Source organism: Hypanus sabinus, chromosome X1 (assembly GCF_030144855.1).
Source record: "Hypanus sabinus isolate sHypSab1 chromosome X1, sHypSab1.hap1, whole genome shotgun sequence".
Lineage (NCBI taxonomy): Eukaryota > Metazoa > Chordata > Chondrichthyes > Myliobatiformes > Dasyatidae > Hypanus > Hypanus sabinus.
The window spans coordinates 28,827,166-28,846,565 of record NC_082738.1 but is presented as its reverse complement, the minus strand read 5'-3'; the positions used below and the strand labels follow the sequence as shown (position 1 = coordinate 28,846,565).

At 39.0% G+C, this 19,400-nt stretch overlaps 1 protein-coding gene across 5 annotated transcripts in view; it reads left to right on the top strand.

Annotated features, from left to right (window-relative positions):
* LOC132384731 (zinc finger protein 148-like) overlaps positions 1–19,400 on the top strand; it is a 108,339-nt gene that overhangs the window by 37,164 nt on the left and 51,775 nt on the right. For 3 of the 5 annotated variants that reach the window (XM_059956150.1, XM_059956149.1, XM_059956148.1), the window contains one exon: positions 17,864–17,987. In XM_059956150.1, the coding sequence (XP_059812133.1) occupies positions 17,864–17,987 (124 nt within the window). Of the gene's footprint in view, positions 1–8,383; positions 8,463–9,672; positions 9,802–11,343; positions 11,433–17,863; positions 17,988–19,400 lie in introns of all 5 variants that reach the window. The other 2 variants (XM_059956146.1, XM_059956147.1) reach the window with 2 other exon arrangements.

The window sequence follows — 19,400 nt, the reverse complement described above, 5'->3', positions numbered from 1 at the left end:
TCTCTCATGAATTTTGGCACAAAAGGGTGAGCCATGACCCATCCTTGCTTGCACAGACTGAGCCTTTGATGGACGCTACTTTTATACCCAGTCATGATACCTCACCTGCTACCAATTAGCCTGCTTAATGTGGAGTCTTCCAAACCAGTGTTACTTGAATATTCTGTACACCTTTCAATCTTATTTTAACTCTGTCCCAACTTTTGTTGAGTGTGTTGCAGCCATCAAATTCTAAATTTGTGTATATTTATAAAATACAATTAAGTTGGTCAGTAAAACTATTGAAAATCTTTTCTTTGTACTTTTGTCAGTTAAATAAAGATTCTCTTGAATTAACATATCACAGATTTTTGTTTTTATTGCATTTTGGAAAATATCCTAACTTTTCTGGAAATGGGGTTTGTACATTGAGAGCACCCTCCCAGAGCTTTGCTAATTCCCATCTCGTATTTTAGTTAATTAAGATGAAGGTGATGGGTAGTGAGCCACGTCCTCAGCTTTGGTGAGACCCCTTGTTGAAGGGTATGGCCAGTGCCCCTAATTTTTAAAACATAGATCCTAGAATTTCCATTAGGAATCCTGAGGGAAAATTAAACCATGTTTGTGCTTAATCTCATTATCCTGAACTTCATTGTAAAATTTCACATCTGTCTTATTTTGTGGTTGGGAGCTAATTACATTTTTCCACAATTGATTTTCAAACCAGTGTGAAAACATCGAGTGTGAAAACTTGACCCTTGTTAGCAATGGGTGTACCTTACTTAGATTTTAACTATTTGGCTCTTCCTAGATTGTACTGATATCTAGGTGAAGATCAAGTGGAAACCCAGAGCTCTGGATTTGTGTGGCATTTTGTACAAAACTGAAGTCGATATTTTGGAAGATGTTGAATAATGTAATTTTCATCACTTTACTGTATCCTGATGGATTGGGAAAGAGTAAATGCGACAGCGAGTTTGAAATGTTGTCTTAGCAACAGGAGATTTGGTCTGTTTCACTCACCAAACATGATCCACCACTCAAAAATGATTACTTTTTTTAAAGCATCATCTTGATTCTTCTGTGTTGCTACATTTAGGGAAGTACATGGTGTACCCCCAGGTCTCTGTGTTCTACAACACTCTCCAATGCCCTGTCATTTACTGCATATGTCCTGCCCAACTGGTCCATGCTGACTAAGATGTCTTATCCAAGACTTACCTATTTGTCAGCATTTGGCCCAAAATGTTCTAATCCATGTACCTGTTCAGCCGGCAAGTTATTGTAAAGTTGTTAATATACATGCCTCAACCACTTCCTCTGGCAGCTAATCCCACTGACGCACTGCCCTTTGTGTAAGCAAAAAGCTTGCCTCTTAGGCCCTTGTTGAATCCATCCCTTTCACCTTAACGGGGACCTGAGAGGCAAGCCTTTTGCTTACACAAAGGGTGGTGCATAAGTGGAATGAGCTGCCAGAGGAAGTCTTACTTCGGAGGTCCAGTCCTGGACCTAGCACGCAAGTGCAATTATGAAGAAAGCTCAACAGTGCCTCTGCTTCCTTAGGAGTTTGTGAAAATACAGCATGTCATCTAAAACTTTAACAAACTTCTATAGGTGTGTTGTGGAGAGGATATTGACTGGCTGCTTCACAGCCTGGTATGGAAACACCAATGCCCTTGAATGGAAAATCCTACAAAAAGTAGTGGATACAGCCCAGTCCATCACGGGTAAAGCCCTCCCCACCACTGAGCGCATCTTCACGAAATGCAGTCACAGGAAAGCAATATCCATCATCAGGGATTCCCACCACCCAGGCCATGTTCTCTTCTCGCTGCTGCCATCAGGAAGAAGGTACAGGAGCCTCAGGACTCACCACTAGGATCAGGAACAGTTACTACCCCTCAAACATCAGGCTCCTGAACCAGAAGGGATAACTTAACTCAACTTCACTTGCCCGATCAAAGAAATGTTCCCACAATCAGTGGACTCACTTTCAAGGACTCTTCACCTCATTTCTCAACATTTATTGCTTATTTATTTATTACAGGTCGACCTGCTTTTATCTGGCACCATTGGGACCTGAGGAGTGCCGGATTAATGAAAATGCCAAATTACAGAAGGATCACACTAAGCAATAGCTAACTGCCTCATCATACTTGTAAAATATCATGTAAATCAGTAGAAGTTAGATAATAATGAAACAAATAATAAATGAGTAGCAAGTGAAATTTTAGTACAAGTAATATACTGTATAGGGACAAATAAAATAAAGGGTGCAGGTAAATGTACAGGAATTAACTTGTACAAAACAGTTGAGCACTTCCGCTTCTAAAGTGAGACGTTTAATATAACTTCAGGCAAAGTTACATGTCTGCAAGTGTGGGGTTGTCAGGATCATCAACATCTTCATCTTGAAAAATGAGTGAAGCATCAGGAACTGGTGCTGAAACTGGCACAACAGTTTCTTCAAAAACTGTTGATGATGGTGACAGCACATCTAGGTGAGCACCACAGTGGTGGGGCTCATCAGCAAAAATGATAAAAAAATGTACAGGGAGGAGGTCAAACACCTAGAGAGCTCGTGCAGTGAAAACAACTTGATGCTTAATGTCACCAAAACCAAGGAGATGATCGTTGATTTCAGACGGTCTCAGCCTGAGCACACACCCCTCAGCATCAGCGGTTCCATAGTGGAGAGAGTGGAAAACATCAAGTTCCTTGGGGTGCAGATCTCGGACAATCTCACCTGGTCCAGTAACACCACTGGGATTGTGAAACGGGCCCAGCAGAGATTGCACTTTCTGAGGAAGCTTCATCAAGCATCACTCCCCACTAATGTCTTAACTACATTCTACAGAGGCGTGGTGACCTTTTGCATCACAACCTGGTACTCCAGCTGCAGTGTTGTTGATAAAAAAAAGTCTTGCAGAGGGTGGTTAGGGGAGCAGAGAAGGTTATTGGGGTCTCCCTACCTTCTGTCCAAGACCTCTTTCAGATGCATGGCCCAAGGACTTATCCGCCTTTATGAACCTGAAGACCGTGTTCACCTTCTCTTTCATCATGTTGATATGCAAGACATCACTATTTTCTTTGCTGACTTTCTTCACAATAAATACAGAAGAGAAATATTAATTTAAGACTTCACACATCTCCTGTCGTTCCACATGTAGATAACCGCATTTATCCTTAAGGGAGAGGCTGTTTGGAGATAAAGTGACATTTGATAAGTGAGAGACTTTTGAAAGTAAGATACGATCAGTTCATGGTTAAAACTCCTATTAGAGTGAAGGTCAAGGCTGGCAGGAGTAGGGAACTCTGTGATCCTTTTGCTCTTGATATTCTTACAGGATCTCTTGAGATTCCCCCTTATCTTATCTGCCAAAGCTATCCAATGTCTTCATTTGCTCTCCTTATTTCCCTCTTAAGTGTACCTGTAACATGTCTCATATTCCAGGGATTTGCTTGATCCCAGCTGCCACTACCTGACATTCATCTTTTCCCTGACCAGAGCCTCAATGGCCCTTGTCATCCAGGGTTCTCTACTCACGCTAGCTTTGACTTTCACTCTAACAAAAATTTTAACCCTGAACTTGCCGGATCTACTTTTAAAAGCCTCCCATTTGTCAAATGTTCCTTTATCTGCAAACAGCCCTTCCTATTCAACCTTTGCAAATTCATGTTTTGTATAATCAAAATTAGCCTTGCCCCAATTTAGGACTTTAACTTGAAGACCAGTAGTGATATCTTCCTCTCTATCTACTTTAAACCTAAGATAATAATGATCACTAGTCTCAAAGTGCTCTCCACTAACACATAAATCATTTGTCCTGCCTTATTTCCCAAGAGTAGGTCAAGTAGGGCCATATACATATTGCTTGAGAAAACATTCTACGCTTAACAAAAACCAACCTATCCATGCCTTTTGGTCTAGGTAGTACCAGATAATAAGAAGGAAGTTAAAATCACCTACTTTTACAGTCCTATTGTTTTTACGGCTATCTATGATCTCCTTACATATTTGTTCCTCTAATTCCCATTGACTATGGGGGGGAGGGGGTTCTGTATAACAATCCCATCGAAGTGATCACCCCTTCTTATTTCTAAGTTCTCTCCATATAGTATCACTGGGCAATTTCCCAGGAATATCTTAATTTGTATTTTCCTTTACTACCTTTTGTAATAGGATACATTTCATGGGTGAAATTCATCCAAGGTACTTCAAAATTTGACAACCATAGAAAGATAGAGGTAACTGAAACTTTAGTTATAGAGCTAATTTTTCCATGTTGCCACCTAAAAAGTGGCAGAGAAGTTTAGAGAGAGAATTCCAAAGCTTTGAGACTTATCAGTTGAAGACATGGTAACCAATGACGGAGCAATTAAAAGTAAAACTGCAGAAGAAGCCACAGATGGAAGAATGTAGAGAGATCAGAAGCTCATTGCCTGCAGGCCGTTGCCTGGACTGCTTTGCTCTTGGAGTTCAGTGTTTGCTTTCAGCTTCTTGGCCTCAGGATCACTTCTGGCTGTGTCTGCTGATCTCCATTGCGTGTCAGAGTTTGCTGCTTGCTTTTTGGAAGTCACTGAAACTCTATGCTCAAGTAGAGACTTATTTTCTCTCTGCCCATTGGAGCAGACAGCCTGGCCATGGGCATTTTCCTGCATTGCAGGCTTCCCCAAAGTACAGATATTCTGAGACTGCATCCTTGTTATTACAGAGATTTCCCTTGCACCACTCTTCACCAGCATGCTCTGATCCCTCTCATCCCAACATGCCTGTCCTACCATTGTCATTGCAAACTCTGATACCGGTGTTTAGGAGACATTTAGACAGGCCTGTGAACATGCAGACACTATTTGCAGGCAGATGGGATTTGGTTAACTTATCATTTTGTTTGATGCAGACACAGAGGGGTAAAAGGCCTGTTTCTGTGCTGTACTATTTTATTTATCCAGTCATCCAGTAAGACCATAAAGCATAGGAGCAGAATTAGAGTCTGCTCTGCTATTCCATCATGGCTGGTTTATTATCCCACTCAAACTCCTTTCTTCTCACCATAACTTTTGATGCCTAATCAAAAACCTATTACCCTCCAATTTTAATATACCCAATGTCTTGGCCTCCACACTGTCTGTGGCAATGTGGAGGATTCAATCCCCTCACCCTCGGCATTCAGAGAATATGCCCTCTCATCCTAGACACCCCCACTACAAGAAACATCCTCTCCATGTCCAGTCTATTTAGGCCTTTCAATATTTGATGCGTTTCAATGAGTTCCCACTCATTCTTCTAAATTCCAGTAAGTACTGGTCCAGAGCAATCAAGTACTTCTCATACATTAACCCTGTCATTCCTAGGATGATTCTTGTGAAGAGAGAATGTAACAGAATGTCACAGAGAGTATCGACACTCCCTGTGGAGCTAAGCTGTGAGGCTTTTATTGTGGCATGTCCTTTTATCAGCTGGTTGCAGGTGTGCCAGTGAGGCTAAATGCTACCACCTTCAAGAGCTTGAAATAGGGAATATTGCTCTGCCACTGACTTCCAGTATTTATGTGGTCCCGTGCAGAGAAACGGGACAGCACCTTTGAACCTTGAAACCCAAGTTTTTGATCTTTGGAGAACTATTGCAAACAGATTTAAGACCAGAAGACATAGGAGCAGAACTAGGCCATTTGGCCCATTGACTGTGCTCCATCATTCAATTATGGCTAATTTGTTTTTTTTCCCTCAACCCTATTTCCTGGCCTTCTCCCTGTAACCTTTGATGCCGTGTCCAATCAAGAACCTGTCAAACTCTGCCTTAAATACACCCAATGACCTGGCCTTCACAGCTGCCTCTGGTAACAAATTCCACAAATTCACCATCCTCTGGCTAAAGAAATTTCTCCACATCTCTGTTTTAAATGGATTCCCATCTATCCTGAGGCTGTGCCCTCTTGTCCCAGACTCTCCCACCATGGGAACCATCCTTTCCACATCTACTCTGTCTAGGTCTTCCAACATTTGAAAGATTTCATTGTAATCCCCTCTCATCTTTCTGAATTCCAGTGAATACAGACCCAGAGCTATCAAACATTCCTCATATGATAACCCTTTCTTTCCCGGAATCATCCCTGTGAACCTCCTCTGAACCCTCTCCAATACCAGCACATCTTTTCTTAGATGAGGAGCCCAAAACTGTTCACAATACTCTGGGTGAAGCCTCACCGGTGCCTTATAAATCCTCAGCATCACAACCCTGTTCTTGTATTCTAGACTCTTGAAATGAATGCTAACATTGCATTTGCCTTCCTCACCACTGACTCTACCTGCAAGTTAACCTTTGGAGTGTTCTGCACAAGGACTCCCAAGTTTCTTTGCATCTCAGATTCTTGGATTTTCTCCCCGTTTAGGAAATAGTCTGCACATTTATTTCTACTAAAATGCATGAAAATGCATTTTCCAACATTGTATTTCTTTTGCCACTTTCTTGGCTATTCCTCTCCTAATCTAAGTTCTTCTGCAGCCTACCTGTTTCCTCAATACTTCCTGCTCCTCCACCAATCTTCATATCTTCTGCAAACTTGGCAACAATCTATTCCATCATCTAAATCATTGATATACAGCATAAAAAGAAGTGGTCCCAACACCGACCTCTATGGAACACCACTAGTCATTGGCAGCCAACCAGAAAAGGATCCTTTTATTCCCACTCACTACCTCCTACCAATCAGGCAATGCTCTAACCATGCCAGTAACTTTCCTGTAATACCATGGACTCTTAGCTTGATAAGCAGCCTCATGTGTGGCACCTTGTCAAAGGCCTTCTGAAAGTCCACTACATCCCCTTTATTTATCCTACTTGTAATCTCCTCATAGAATTCTAACAGGTTCATCAGGCAAGATTTTCCTTTCAGGAAACCATGCTGACTTTATCCTACCTTGTCCTGTATCACCAAGCACTCCATAACCTCATCCTTAACAATTGATTTTAACTTTTTCCCAACCACTGAGGTCAGGCTAACTGGTCTATAATTTCCTTTCTGCTGCATTCCTCCTTTCTTAAAGAGTGGAGTGACATTTGCAATTTTCCAGTCCTCAGGCACCATGCCAGAGTCCAGTGGTTTTTAAAAGATGATTACTAATGCCTCCATAATCCCCACCTCTACTTCTTTCAGAACCCAAGGTGCAGTTCCTTCGCACCCTTCAACATCTGGCACACTCCTAGTGTTTTCCACAGTGAAGACAGATATAAAATACTCATTTAATTCCTCTGCCATTTCCTTGTCCCCTGTTAATAGTTCTCTGGCCTCAATTTCTCATGATCCTATATCCACTCTCATCTCTCTTACTTTTTACATATTTGGGAAAGCTTTTACTATCCACTTGATATTGTTTGCTAGCTTGCTTTTATATTTCATTTTTTCCTTCTTAATGGTTATTTTAGTTGCTCTCTGTAGGTTTTTAAAAGCTTCCCTATTCTCTGTCTTCCTGCTAATTTTTGCCTTGTTGTAAACCCTCTGTTTTGCTTTTACATTAGCTTTGACTTACTTCCCTGGTCATCCACGGTTGTATTAATTTGGTATTTTGAGTATTTCTTCATTTTTGGAATACGTCTATCCTGCACCTTCCTCATTTTTCACAGAAACTCAAGCCATTGCTGCTCTGCTGTCATCCCTGCCAGTATCTCTTGAGATCCATTACCAACTTGATTTTCCCAATCGACTTGCATGTTGAAATCTCCCATGACTATCATAACATTGCCCTTTTTGACACACCTTTTCTATTTCCTGTTGTAATCTGTGGTCCACAGTAATCTCAGCTACTGTTGGGAAACCTGTATAAAACTGCCATCAGGGTCCTTTTACCTTTGTAGTTTCTTAACTCAACCCACAAGGATTCAACATCTTCCGATCCTATGTCACATCTTTCTACTGATTTGATACCATTCTTTACCAGCAGAGCCACACCACCCCCTCTGTCTACCTTCCTATCCCTCTGATACAATGTGTAACCTTGGACATTCAACTCCCAACCACAACCATCCTTCAACCACGATTCAGTGATGGCCTCAACATCAGACCTGACAATCTGTAATAGTGCAACAAGATCATCCACCTTATTTCTTCTACTCCGTGCATTGAGATATAACATGTTGAACACTGTAATTGCTACCCTCTTTGATGCAGTACAGATTTTTTTTTCTTTTTTTACTTAGGCGGAGATGTATCTGCATCTATGCTTTTCTTGGGGCTTGCGTCGATTGATATCGACTTGTTTCTGGGCTTTGTAGTTTGGGTGGGACTTTTTTTCTTTTTTTCCCCCATTATGGAATCCTGGAGCATACGTCAATTATTTTTATTGTTGTTCATCTCCGCCATTTTCGACTACCTTATCCTGACATGCGTCTAACTATTGTTTTTAGATACAAAGTTCCATGATGATATCTAAACAGCTAGATGTTTTAACTTGGAGTGTTCGTGGTTGGAATCATCCTATTAAGCGTAAGAAAAATTTAAAGTTATTAACCGATTCCAGCCTGATATAATCTTTGCTCAAGAGACGCATATCAGGTTATGTGATAAAAATTGATTTTTTTTAAATTTTGGAAGGGTCCTCAGTTTCACGCAAATTCCCAGAGTAAAACTAGAGGTGTTTCTATTTTTATTGATTCTAATATTCCTATTAATCAGGAGGATATTATAGCTGATATTAATGGTAGATTTTTGATTGTTAAAGGAATAATTTGTAATAGGAAAATGGTTTTGGTTAATATTTATGGACCAAATGTTGATGATCCTTCATTTTTTAAAACTGTTTTTGCTCTATTACCCGATTTAAATGAATATATGTTATTAATGGGTGGTGATCTTAATACTTGTCTAAATCCTTTAATGGTTAAGTCATCATCCAAATATCAACTTCCTAATCGTTCTGCATCACTTAGTAATTCCTTTTTAATTGATTATGGTTTAATTGAGGTCTGGAGGCATATGCACCCTAGTGATAGAGAATACTCCTTTTTTTCACATGTTCATAATAAATATTCGAGAATCGACTATTTTATAGTTGACCCTCGACTTTTATTCAATGTTCAGAAATGTGAGTATGATGCGATTGCTATTTCTGATCACGCTCCTTTAAACTTAATATTTGAACTGAAAGATGTTGTTTCTACCAGACCATTTTGGCATTTTCCAGAACATTTATTACAAAGTTCAGAATTTGTTGAGTTTATCGAAGCTCAGATAAAAGAGTTTTTTCTATTTAATAATATAGGAAACGTCTCTAAGTTAGTAATTTGGGATACATTAAAAGCTTATCTACGCGGTCAAATTATTTCATATATAGCTAAACTGAAGAAACAAACAAGATTGGAATTAGATAAAATCTCTTAAAAAAAATTAAAGAATTAGATAACATCAATGCAATCTCTCCAAACGTTTCATTTAAAAGGAGTAGAACTACAATCACAGTATAATTTATTATTAACATGTACTATTGAAGGATATTTGCTTAAATTGAAAAGTCAGTTTTATATCTTTGGGGATAAAAATAATAAACTCTTAACTTCTCAATTAAGAGCAGCCAGAGCTAAAAGACAAATCTTAAAGATTCATAAAAACAATGGAGATATAGTAAGTAATCATGAGGACATTAATAATACTTTTCAAGATTTTTATTCTGATATTTATAGATCTCAATTTCCTGCAGATTCCTCTAAAATGAAGGCTTTCCTACATAAGATTAAATTTCCACAGATTTCTCTTGAAGATCAACAGATGCTTGATGCTCCAATTACCGAGCATGAAATTCAGAAAGCTATTTTATCAATGCAATCAGGTAAAGCTCCTGGACTTGATGGTTATTCAGTGGGATTTTACCAAAAATTGGAAGGTTACTTTCTCCGTATCTTTTGGAAATATTTCATGAATCCTTTGAGAAGGGTAATTTACCACCTTTTTATGAAGCATCTATTTCCTTAATTCTTAAAAAAGATAAAGATCCTGTTGAATGCTCATCATGTAGACCTATTTCGCTATTAAATGTGGACGCAAAATTTCTCTCTAAAATAATGGCTAATTGCTTGTAAAATATTTTAACTAAAGTAATTTCTGTGGATCAAACAGGCTTTATTAAAGGCTGTTATTCTTTCTCTAACGTCCGGAGATTGATGAATATGATATATTCTTCATTATCTAAACAACCTCAATGTGTTACCTCTCTCGATGCAGAAAAGGCATTTGATAGAGTTGAGTGGCCATATTTGTTTAAAGTATTAGAAAAATTTGGTTTTGGTAATAATTTTAATAGATGGATTCAAATGATTTATAAGAATCCTATTGCCATGGTTATTACTAATAATTGCAGGTCTTTTTTCTCACTTTCTCGTGGCACTAGACAAGGATGTCCATTAAGTCCTTTATTATTTAACCTTGTATTGGAACCTTTAGCTATAACATTACGTGAAGCTAAAAATATTCATGGTATCTCTATGAATGGAACCATATATAAGATTTCTCTTTATGCAGATAATCTTTTGGTTTTTTATTTCAAATCTTGAGGAATCAATTCCTAATCTTTTGGAAATACTAAAAGATTTTGGTAAATTTTCAGGATATAAACTTAATTTGAATGAAAGTGAATTGTTTCCATTAAATGTCCCTGTTAGTATATACAATGACATTCCTTTTAGAATTGTTAATACATTTAGATATTTAGGTATTATAATGACTAAAATATATAAATATCTCTATAAAGCGACTATAGTTCCTTTAATGGACTCCATGAAACAACTATTTTCTAGATGGAATCCACTTACTCTTTCTTTAATAGGTCGTATTCATGCTGTGAAAATGATGATTTTACCTAGATTTTTATACATTTTCCAAAATATACCTATCTTTTTAACTAAAAAATTTTTCGATCAAATTGACTCTCTTATTTCTTCGTTTATTTGGAACAATAAGAGACCAAGAATTAATAAGTATCATTTACAAAAATCTAAAAAAGATGGTGGACTTGCACTTCCTAATTTAAGACTATTATTGGGCTGTGAATATTAGACAATTATGTTTTTGGTTATATTGGCTTGATAAGAACCAAAAACCATTATGGGTTGATTTGGAATTAAAAGCTGTTAAACAATTTTATTTAACTTCAATTTAGGAGCTCCATTACCTTTACAGCTCTCTAAAATTCCAAATTTAAATCTTTATCCAGTTATTAAACAATCTTTACGGATTTGGGTTCAGTTTTGTAATTTTTTAAATTTTAAACAATTTAAGTTATCTAGTTTTTTATATTGAAACGTCTCATTTAAACCTTCAACAACTGACCCTATTTTTCTTCTATGGAAAAATAAAGGCATTCATTCTTTTACAGATTTATTTTGTGACGGTCGATTGATGACTTTTGAGGAGTTAATGAACAAATATTCTCTCGCTCATACATATTTTTTGCAATATTTTCAGGTTAGACATTTTTTACAACAATATTTACAAGAATCTGATTTGTTGGATACCATTTTGAAATTGAATCCCTTAGTGAAAGGTTCCATTAGTAGAATTTATAATTTATTTTTGTTACAAAAAGAGAACCTATCACTAAAGATTAAGTAAGATTGGGAGAGAGAACTTAATATGACCTTTGTTAATGAAGATTGGCTTCAAGTTTTGAAAAATGTAAATTCTTCTTCTGTATGTGCCAACCATTGTTTAATTCAATTTAAAATTGTACACCATTATTACTTAACAAAGGAGAGATATTTCCTAGTATAGATAACTATTGCGATAGATGTAAAACTGAAGTAGCTACTTTGTCACATATGTCCTGGTCATGTTCTGCATTAAAATCGTTCTGGAAATCTTTATTTTCTACAATCTCTAAAGCTTTGAAAATTAATTTACAACCTAGTAGATTGACTGTTCTATTTGGAATAGTTCCGCATCATATTCAAGGTATTTCATTTTCAGATCAACATGTAATCGCATTTGTTACACTACTGGCAAGAAGGGCTATTTTATTAAAATGGAAAGATATTTCTTCCCCTACATTAATTGAATGGTTTTCTCAAGTGATGTTATGTCTTAGTTTGGTAAAAATTAGAAGTAGAATTTTTGATCCTCGATTTGATTTTGAGAAAAGATGGGGTTCTTTTGTCAAATATTATCATTTAATTTGAATTAAGTTGTATGTTATCCTTCCAATTTTATTTTTTTTTATAAATATGAAATGGCAGTTGATGACTTTTTAAAATATATTTAGATGATAGTTGAATGTATTGCTCCGGGGGGTTGATTCCTAATGGGTGTTTTTTTTTGTAGTTAGTGGGTTTTTTTTCCTAGTTAGATGGGGTTCTTTTTTTTCCCTTTTTCCTATATATAAATTTTTTTTCTCATTTTTATATTTTAAGATCAGTTTTTTTCTTCAGCTTTATTAATTGTATACATATTAATCTGTTGAAGTTTTGTAGCATTTTATAACTGTTGAAGATTATATATCAATAAAAAGATTCTAAAAATGAATTGCTACCCTCTTTGATTGTGCATCCCTAATACACTGATATTCACGTGCTGGCTGCAATTTTGTCCTATCATCTGCTTGCCCTTTCTGACAATCTGACTGCACACTACCTTTGCTTTTTTTTTTAAACCATCCTTCCTATCCTGAGTCCCTTTACTCCGGTTCCCTTTCCCCTGCCAAATTAGTTTAAAACCTCCCCAACAGCTCTAACAAACCTGCCCACGAGAATGTTGGTCCCTCTCGGGTTCAGGTGTAACCTGTCACTTTTGTACTGGTCATACCTCCCTTAGAAGAGATCCCAGTGATCCAAGAACCTGAAGCCCTGCCCCCTGCACCAGCTTCTCAGCCATGCATTTATCTGCCAAATCATCCTGTTTCTACTCTCACGGGCGCGTAGCATAGGTAGCAATCCAGAAATTACTACACTGGATGCCCTGCTTCTCAGCTCTAAATTTTCTCTTCAGGACCTCTTTGCTTTTCCTTCCTGTATCATTGGTACCAATATGTGCCAAGACATCTGGCTGCTCTCCCTCCCCAGCCAGAATTTAGGATGATTCACAATGCTGTTTTAGCACCTTTCAAAGGTAATAAAGCAATCTCTTAGCTTCCATTTTCGAATTTCCTATCAAACCCAAAACTACTTCACTGAGCATGATGTTTATGCCATAATACATTTGTGGACATTTTATTGATTGTATATGCTACGTTTGAATGGGACAAAATGAACTTAATGTAGGATTGGGAATGTTCTGTTCTTCCCTCTAGGTTTCTTGTGCTTCTCTCCTCAGGATCAGTGCCAGTGCCATCTGTTTCTTTGGGGTAGTGCAGTGGCATAGTTTTACTGGGCCTGTATGTCAGACTGCCACATATAACTATACTGTACTCAGGTTGCCATCATCCATAATTGTGATGTATTTATTCTGGTGTCACTGTGTCATAGTTAAACTAGCAATGACTGTTGCTATGCTACAGCTGTAGCCATGGCATAGCAGCCTCTACCGTGGAGCAGTTCAGCAGCTGCATCTATTATTGTGCAGTTCTCCTGGCATCAGCTTCTTCTGTGGCACAATCTGCTAAATGCTCCTGCCGTTGTGGTGCAGTTCTGCTGGAATCATTCATAATTGTAGTGTACTTGCGCTGGTAAATTCTTTTGCTGTTTGCATGGTTCTATTGCAGCATCTGCAACTGTAAAGCAAAATCAGAAGGCACCTAGCAGATCAGGTGGAATCTTTGGACAGAGAAACATACAATGTTTCAGGTAACTGACCTTAAATCAGTACTAGAAAAGTGGAAAGAAAACAAGTGTGTTCTAAGGTATAATAGAAGGGAGGTTTGGAGAGAGTATGTTTTTGGCGGGCTGGAGATCAATTTTCTCCAGGTAGAAATGAAACAAATGTCATAAAATCTTGTTTATGTATGTGTGCAATGATGCAATGAAAAACTACACAGCATTACAGGCACACAACATCAGATCAGGAGCATTCACAAGAGCAACGTCAAGTAAGCTTGGAAGAACACAAGTAGAACCGCATGGTCCTTTTTAGTGCAAAGTTGTCCCTACTGAGGTAGGGTTAGGTATAAAGTTCTATACTGAGGTAATGTTAGGGTTGTGCTGGTTGGTTCAAGAACCAGATGGTTAAGGGAAGTAGCTGTTCTTGAATCTATTGGTGTGGGACTTCTGGCTTCTGTACTTCCTCCCTGATGGGAGCTGTGAGAAGATGTCATGGCCTGGATAGTGGTGATCTGAGATGACAGATGTCACCTTCTTGAGGTAACACTTAATGTAGAAAGTACCTGTAGTAGCTGAGAGTGTGAGAGGCTGAATATAATGTTTGTTGGGAATTTGAGACAAAAGGGAATGCCAGAAATAATGAGAAAATCAAACATCATCTGTGAAGAGATGAAAAACTGAGTTAAAGATGACCCTGCCTCAAATCTTGCCAGGTCTGACACAAACAGCTGGTTCTCTGAAGTTGTTAAATTCAGTAATGAATCCTTAGAGCTGCATTGTGCCTAGAAAGGAGATATGATGTTTTTCCTGTGCTTATATATGGTTTCATTGGAGCAGTATGAGAAGCTAAAGGTTGGGAGATCTGAGTGGAAGTAGGACAGAAAATTAAAGTAACATGCAACTTGGAAGCTCAGGCTGCAGCCAATCTGCATTTTGTTTTTCCAATGCAGAGGTGACCACATTTTAAACACTAATGCTGTAGACTAGATTGGAAGAAATATAAGTGAATTGTTGCTTGGTTTGGAAGGACTGTTGGGTTCCTGGTTAGTAGGAAGGGAGGGGGTACAAGGGCAGGTTTGCAACTCCTGCAGTTGCAGAAAAAAGAGCAAATCAGGGAATTATGAAGAGAAGGGTCCCTTTCAGGATTCTAAAAGGTGGGGGGAGGCAGAGAGAAGACATGTCTAATGGTGGAATCATGTTGGAAAAATTTTGAAGAATGGTCCATTCCATGTGGAGGCTGGTGGGGTGGAAGGTGAGGATAAGAGACCTTGATCCTTGCTCTGTCTGTGGGCAATGGTGTAGAAACTTGTCACAAAACTAAATTGGACTAGAGATGTAGAAACTGGAAGAATGGAATGGAGTCCCTGAACAAAACAGGGTGGGAGGAAGAGCAGTTGGTTTAGTCATGGGAGGCTCTGGGTATATAATGGAGATTGGCTCCTAACCTAGAACCTGAGGTAAAGAGAGGTCAAGAAAGGAAAGGGAAGAGTCAGGTATGGGCCACATATAAGTGGGAGGAGGGAGGAAATTTGCATCCACTCAAATTCCTAAGTTCTGTTTGAGTGCAGAGAACAGTACCGATATGTCATCTGTGTGACAGAAGAAAGATTTGAGGGTAAAAGTCCTGAATAAGGCTGAGATAAAGGCTGCTCCATGTATCGATGGAAGAGATGGGCTTAGCTGGGTGCCATGCAATTTCCTGAATCTGTACCTTGCAGAAAGGCAGTGGAGTTAAAGAAGTTTTCAATGTGAGAGTGTTCAGGCAGCGAATGAGTGTGTGTTGCAAGACAAATGGTTGGTTTTCTGTTGGAGGAGTCAAAAAGGTGTGGGATTGAGGTGTCGAGGAGTTGGACTTTGGTGATTTAAATAAGCTGATTGGAGCCAGAAAACTGGAAACAGTGGGCAATATAAATGTCACAGATGGAAGTGGGAAGGTGGAGACGAGTTCCCAGGAAGGATACATAACTGAAGTGGGAATGGACTGGTTCAGGGTAGAAAACAGAGTCAAGCTAGAAAGTTCTCTGGGGCAACAGCGGGCTGAAACAGTGAATCCATTTTTATGTCCTGCTTATGGATCTTGAAAAGGAGCTGGCAGCAGGCTGTGTGGGGATGGGGGACTGTGAGGCTGGAAGGAAGGTCTCAAGGAAGTGAGGCTGATGACTCTCTGGAAGATGATGACCTGATGTTCAATGGTAAAGGCACAGTCCAATGGGGAGGTATGAAGAGCTGTGAGAGAGATGGCATTTAGCATCTGCAAGGGAGAGGTCATTGTGCATATTCACAACATTGCACTTGTCTGCAGGCTTGAAGATAATTTTGGGGTTGGCCCTTGGTGAGTGGAGAGCTGCTAGGTTAGAAAGAGCAAGGAAAAATCAGATGGTCAGTGTCCGATCAACATTTTCATTGTAATTACAAGTTCAACAGGCAGTTGAAAATGGTGGTAATGGAGACTAGTTGGGCTTCAGGGTCAAGGAGAAAGAGCCTGCAGATCATCCTGGTTTGGATGGATGTGGCGAGGAAATGCGAATAGTTCCCATGGGAACCATGTGCAGCTGAAGTGTGGTTCCCCTGGCATCAATAGCTGGAGGATGCAGTGTTTGTCACACCAACTCTGGATTAAATGCTATTTATCATTAATTTCCTTTATTGTGGTGTAGTTCCCTTGGCATCAGCTCCTTTTGGGATACAATTATATATGGTTGTTTCTGTCAGGGAGGTCTAATTCCACTGAAACCACCTTTGCTAAGGTGCAGTTCCACTGACAAAATCTCTTCATTTGGTGCACTTTGCATGGCATTTACTGATGCTGTAGTGCATTTACACTGGTACCACTGGGAGGGTCTGTTCCCAAGGCACAGTTCCAGCAGAACCACCTCATGCTGTAACTCCATCCAGTCGACACCATTTCTTCCTATTGTATTTTCCCATTGGTATTGGTAGGTGCTGTCTGTGTGGAGTTTGTACATTCTCCCTGTGACTGGCTTCCTCCCCCATCCTAAAGATGTGTGGGTTGGTAGGTTAATTGGCTGCTGTAAATCACCCTTGGTGTGCAGGTAAGTTGGAGAATTGGGGATGTTTAATGGATATATGTGAGAGAAAATAGCCTATTGAAAAATAAGTAAGGGTATGGGATTGGTTAGATTGTTCTGAGAGCTAGTGTAGGCTTGATGGGCTGAATGGCTTCCAGTGCTGTAAGGAATGCAATATCATATGAGTTCAATTAGCACTATCAGTTACTGTGGCCCAATTTCACAACTAGGCCACAACGTGTCATTGTGGTCTAGTTCCTCTGGCATTATCCATTGTTGTAGTATGTTTCAGTAGCAGCGGCACCATCAGTTGCTGTGGTGCAGTTCACTGGCAGTAACCATTCCCCTTGGGCATTTTCACTGAGATGATATGTTGTTTCACTGCACCATCTGTTGCTGTGGTGCAGCTCTATTGGCACCATCTTTTTTATGGCTTAATTGCACTTGGTATAGACTGTTATTGTAGTACAGCTCAGTTGGTACAATGAGTTACTGTGGTTCTGTTCACTGGCACTATCTATAGTGGTACATTTGCACTCGCATCATCTATCACAGTGCTGTGCTGCAGTTGTCTTCGCACTACCTGTTACTAGGTGCATTTTACAATTTTCCATGGCACCGACAGATCCTGGCCCTGCATAATCCTGTCATAAGCCCTTAATGTAATGCAGGTTCCATGGGACACAGTTCCGCTGGTGCTGTGTACAGCTGAGATACTGCTGAATGTTGCCATGGTTTGGTAGCAATCTGAGACTTTGTGTTTACTTAATATTTGAGCAGAAAAATCATTCAGTCATTGATTGGTAGCAGAGCAAATGATGTAAAGCAGAAAAAGGAGAGGCAGGAACAAAAGTAATTCCAATATTGGAGTATTGCTATTAAATGTCATTTACACTGAAATATGTATTTGGTAAAAATCACCTTTTGGTCCATTCTAAACCTTTTCTGCAACAGTTGTAATGAGAGTATTGTACTAGTTGATATGTAGCAGAATATGTATACTGTAGTAGTTGTCTTGTATGTCCATGGTGTGATTTGCCTCGCAAGGGTTTCTGAAGACAAGTCAAATGCCTTATCAGTAAACATACAAAGCATTGTATATGAATATTCTGCCTTTCAGATTCTGGTAGTCGGCGAAGATGGGACCTTCATGGTTAAATCTCCAAAGACTCACATCTGCGAGCAATGCAGTGCAGCCTTCCGGACTAACTACCACCTACAGAGACACATCCTCATCCATACAGGTAGAACACAGGGCCATGGCATGTCCGGAGCTCGCAGTAAGATAAAGAATATGTCTATTTGCAGAAGAAAGTACCACTGCAGCCAAACTCTTGTTACACATATGAGAAGGCATTAAGTTCTAGTTCCATTTGATAAGAGTTCTTTTATTTATGGTTTGAATATTGTCTTTTATTGAGTTTTTATAAGATGTTCTTTTATCATAAAATTACCATAAGCTCAAAATTTTCCCATCTCTTTCTCTTAATGAAATTACTGAGATGATAACTATGCAGGCACCTCATCCTGTGTGGGCCTCTATGCTAATTGTTGAGGGTTATTTTGGCACAGCAGAGCTGGATCTTGTCCTTTCTTGACATCAAGGAACGCATACTTTCCAGCAGAGGTCTGTGATTAAGATCAGTAAAATTGGTGCCTTTACAATCAATGGGCCTTTCTAATTGGATCCTCTTTTTTAAAAAAAAAGTTCCATTAAATATTTAATGCTGTTGTAAATTTTATGATGTTTTTCAAAATGAGGTGTGTTCCTTCACATGGGTTTCTGTAAACTGGAAACATGGATTCTGGTGTGCGCATGAATGGTGACTATAAATGTGACCATTTGATTAGTGTACTGCTGTACAAATGCAGTGACTTAGTCTGATTTTATTCAGTTTTTATAGGTGATAGTGTTATATATGGAAACAAGAATTGAATTTTCAAGCTTTAATAAGTAAACAGATAACCATGCCTTTCTCTCTTCCCTTTTCTGATCATGTGACTTCTTGGTGGGAGTACAGTTCCACAGATGTCGAGCACCCTTCAGTATCTCGATCAAGTGGTCCGTCCTCTAGTCCATGTCAGTGGACTGCTTAACTGAGGGCAGGTGGATATATATCACAGCTGAACCTGCTCAACATCCTGGAACTGTTTCCTGGCCTGTGATCAGAAAAGGGAACCCTAGTCATTCAGCTCTTGCTATCCCCATCACTTTCTCTGCAACAACTCCATTTGGAGTCAACTAAGAGAGCAAAAAATGAAAAGAACCTGGGTCTTTTCCCATCTGTTTGGCTCAGTGATATTTTGAACAATTTGCCAACTAATCATGCTTAAGGGGTTCAATGCACTCTTGTTTTTGCATTTCTGTGATCTGTGGGCAAATTGATTGTAATTTTCCAACAAAAATCTAAACCATGAATGTTTTTCATGTTTAGTTTGCAAAAGGCAAACTGCTGAACACAGTAGTGCATTGTGTAATCTGCTGCTTGTGTCAAACTTGGAATGTAAGGTTTTCACAGTTCTGAACAATAACTTTTACCATCGCAAGATTCTGTACTTTAAATTGCTGGCATCAGTTTCATTCTTTATTATATTTATAACACATTGGCTCTAAACATTTTTCTAACCCTGCAACCTGCCAATGACAAATCTCAAAC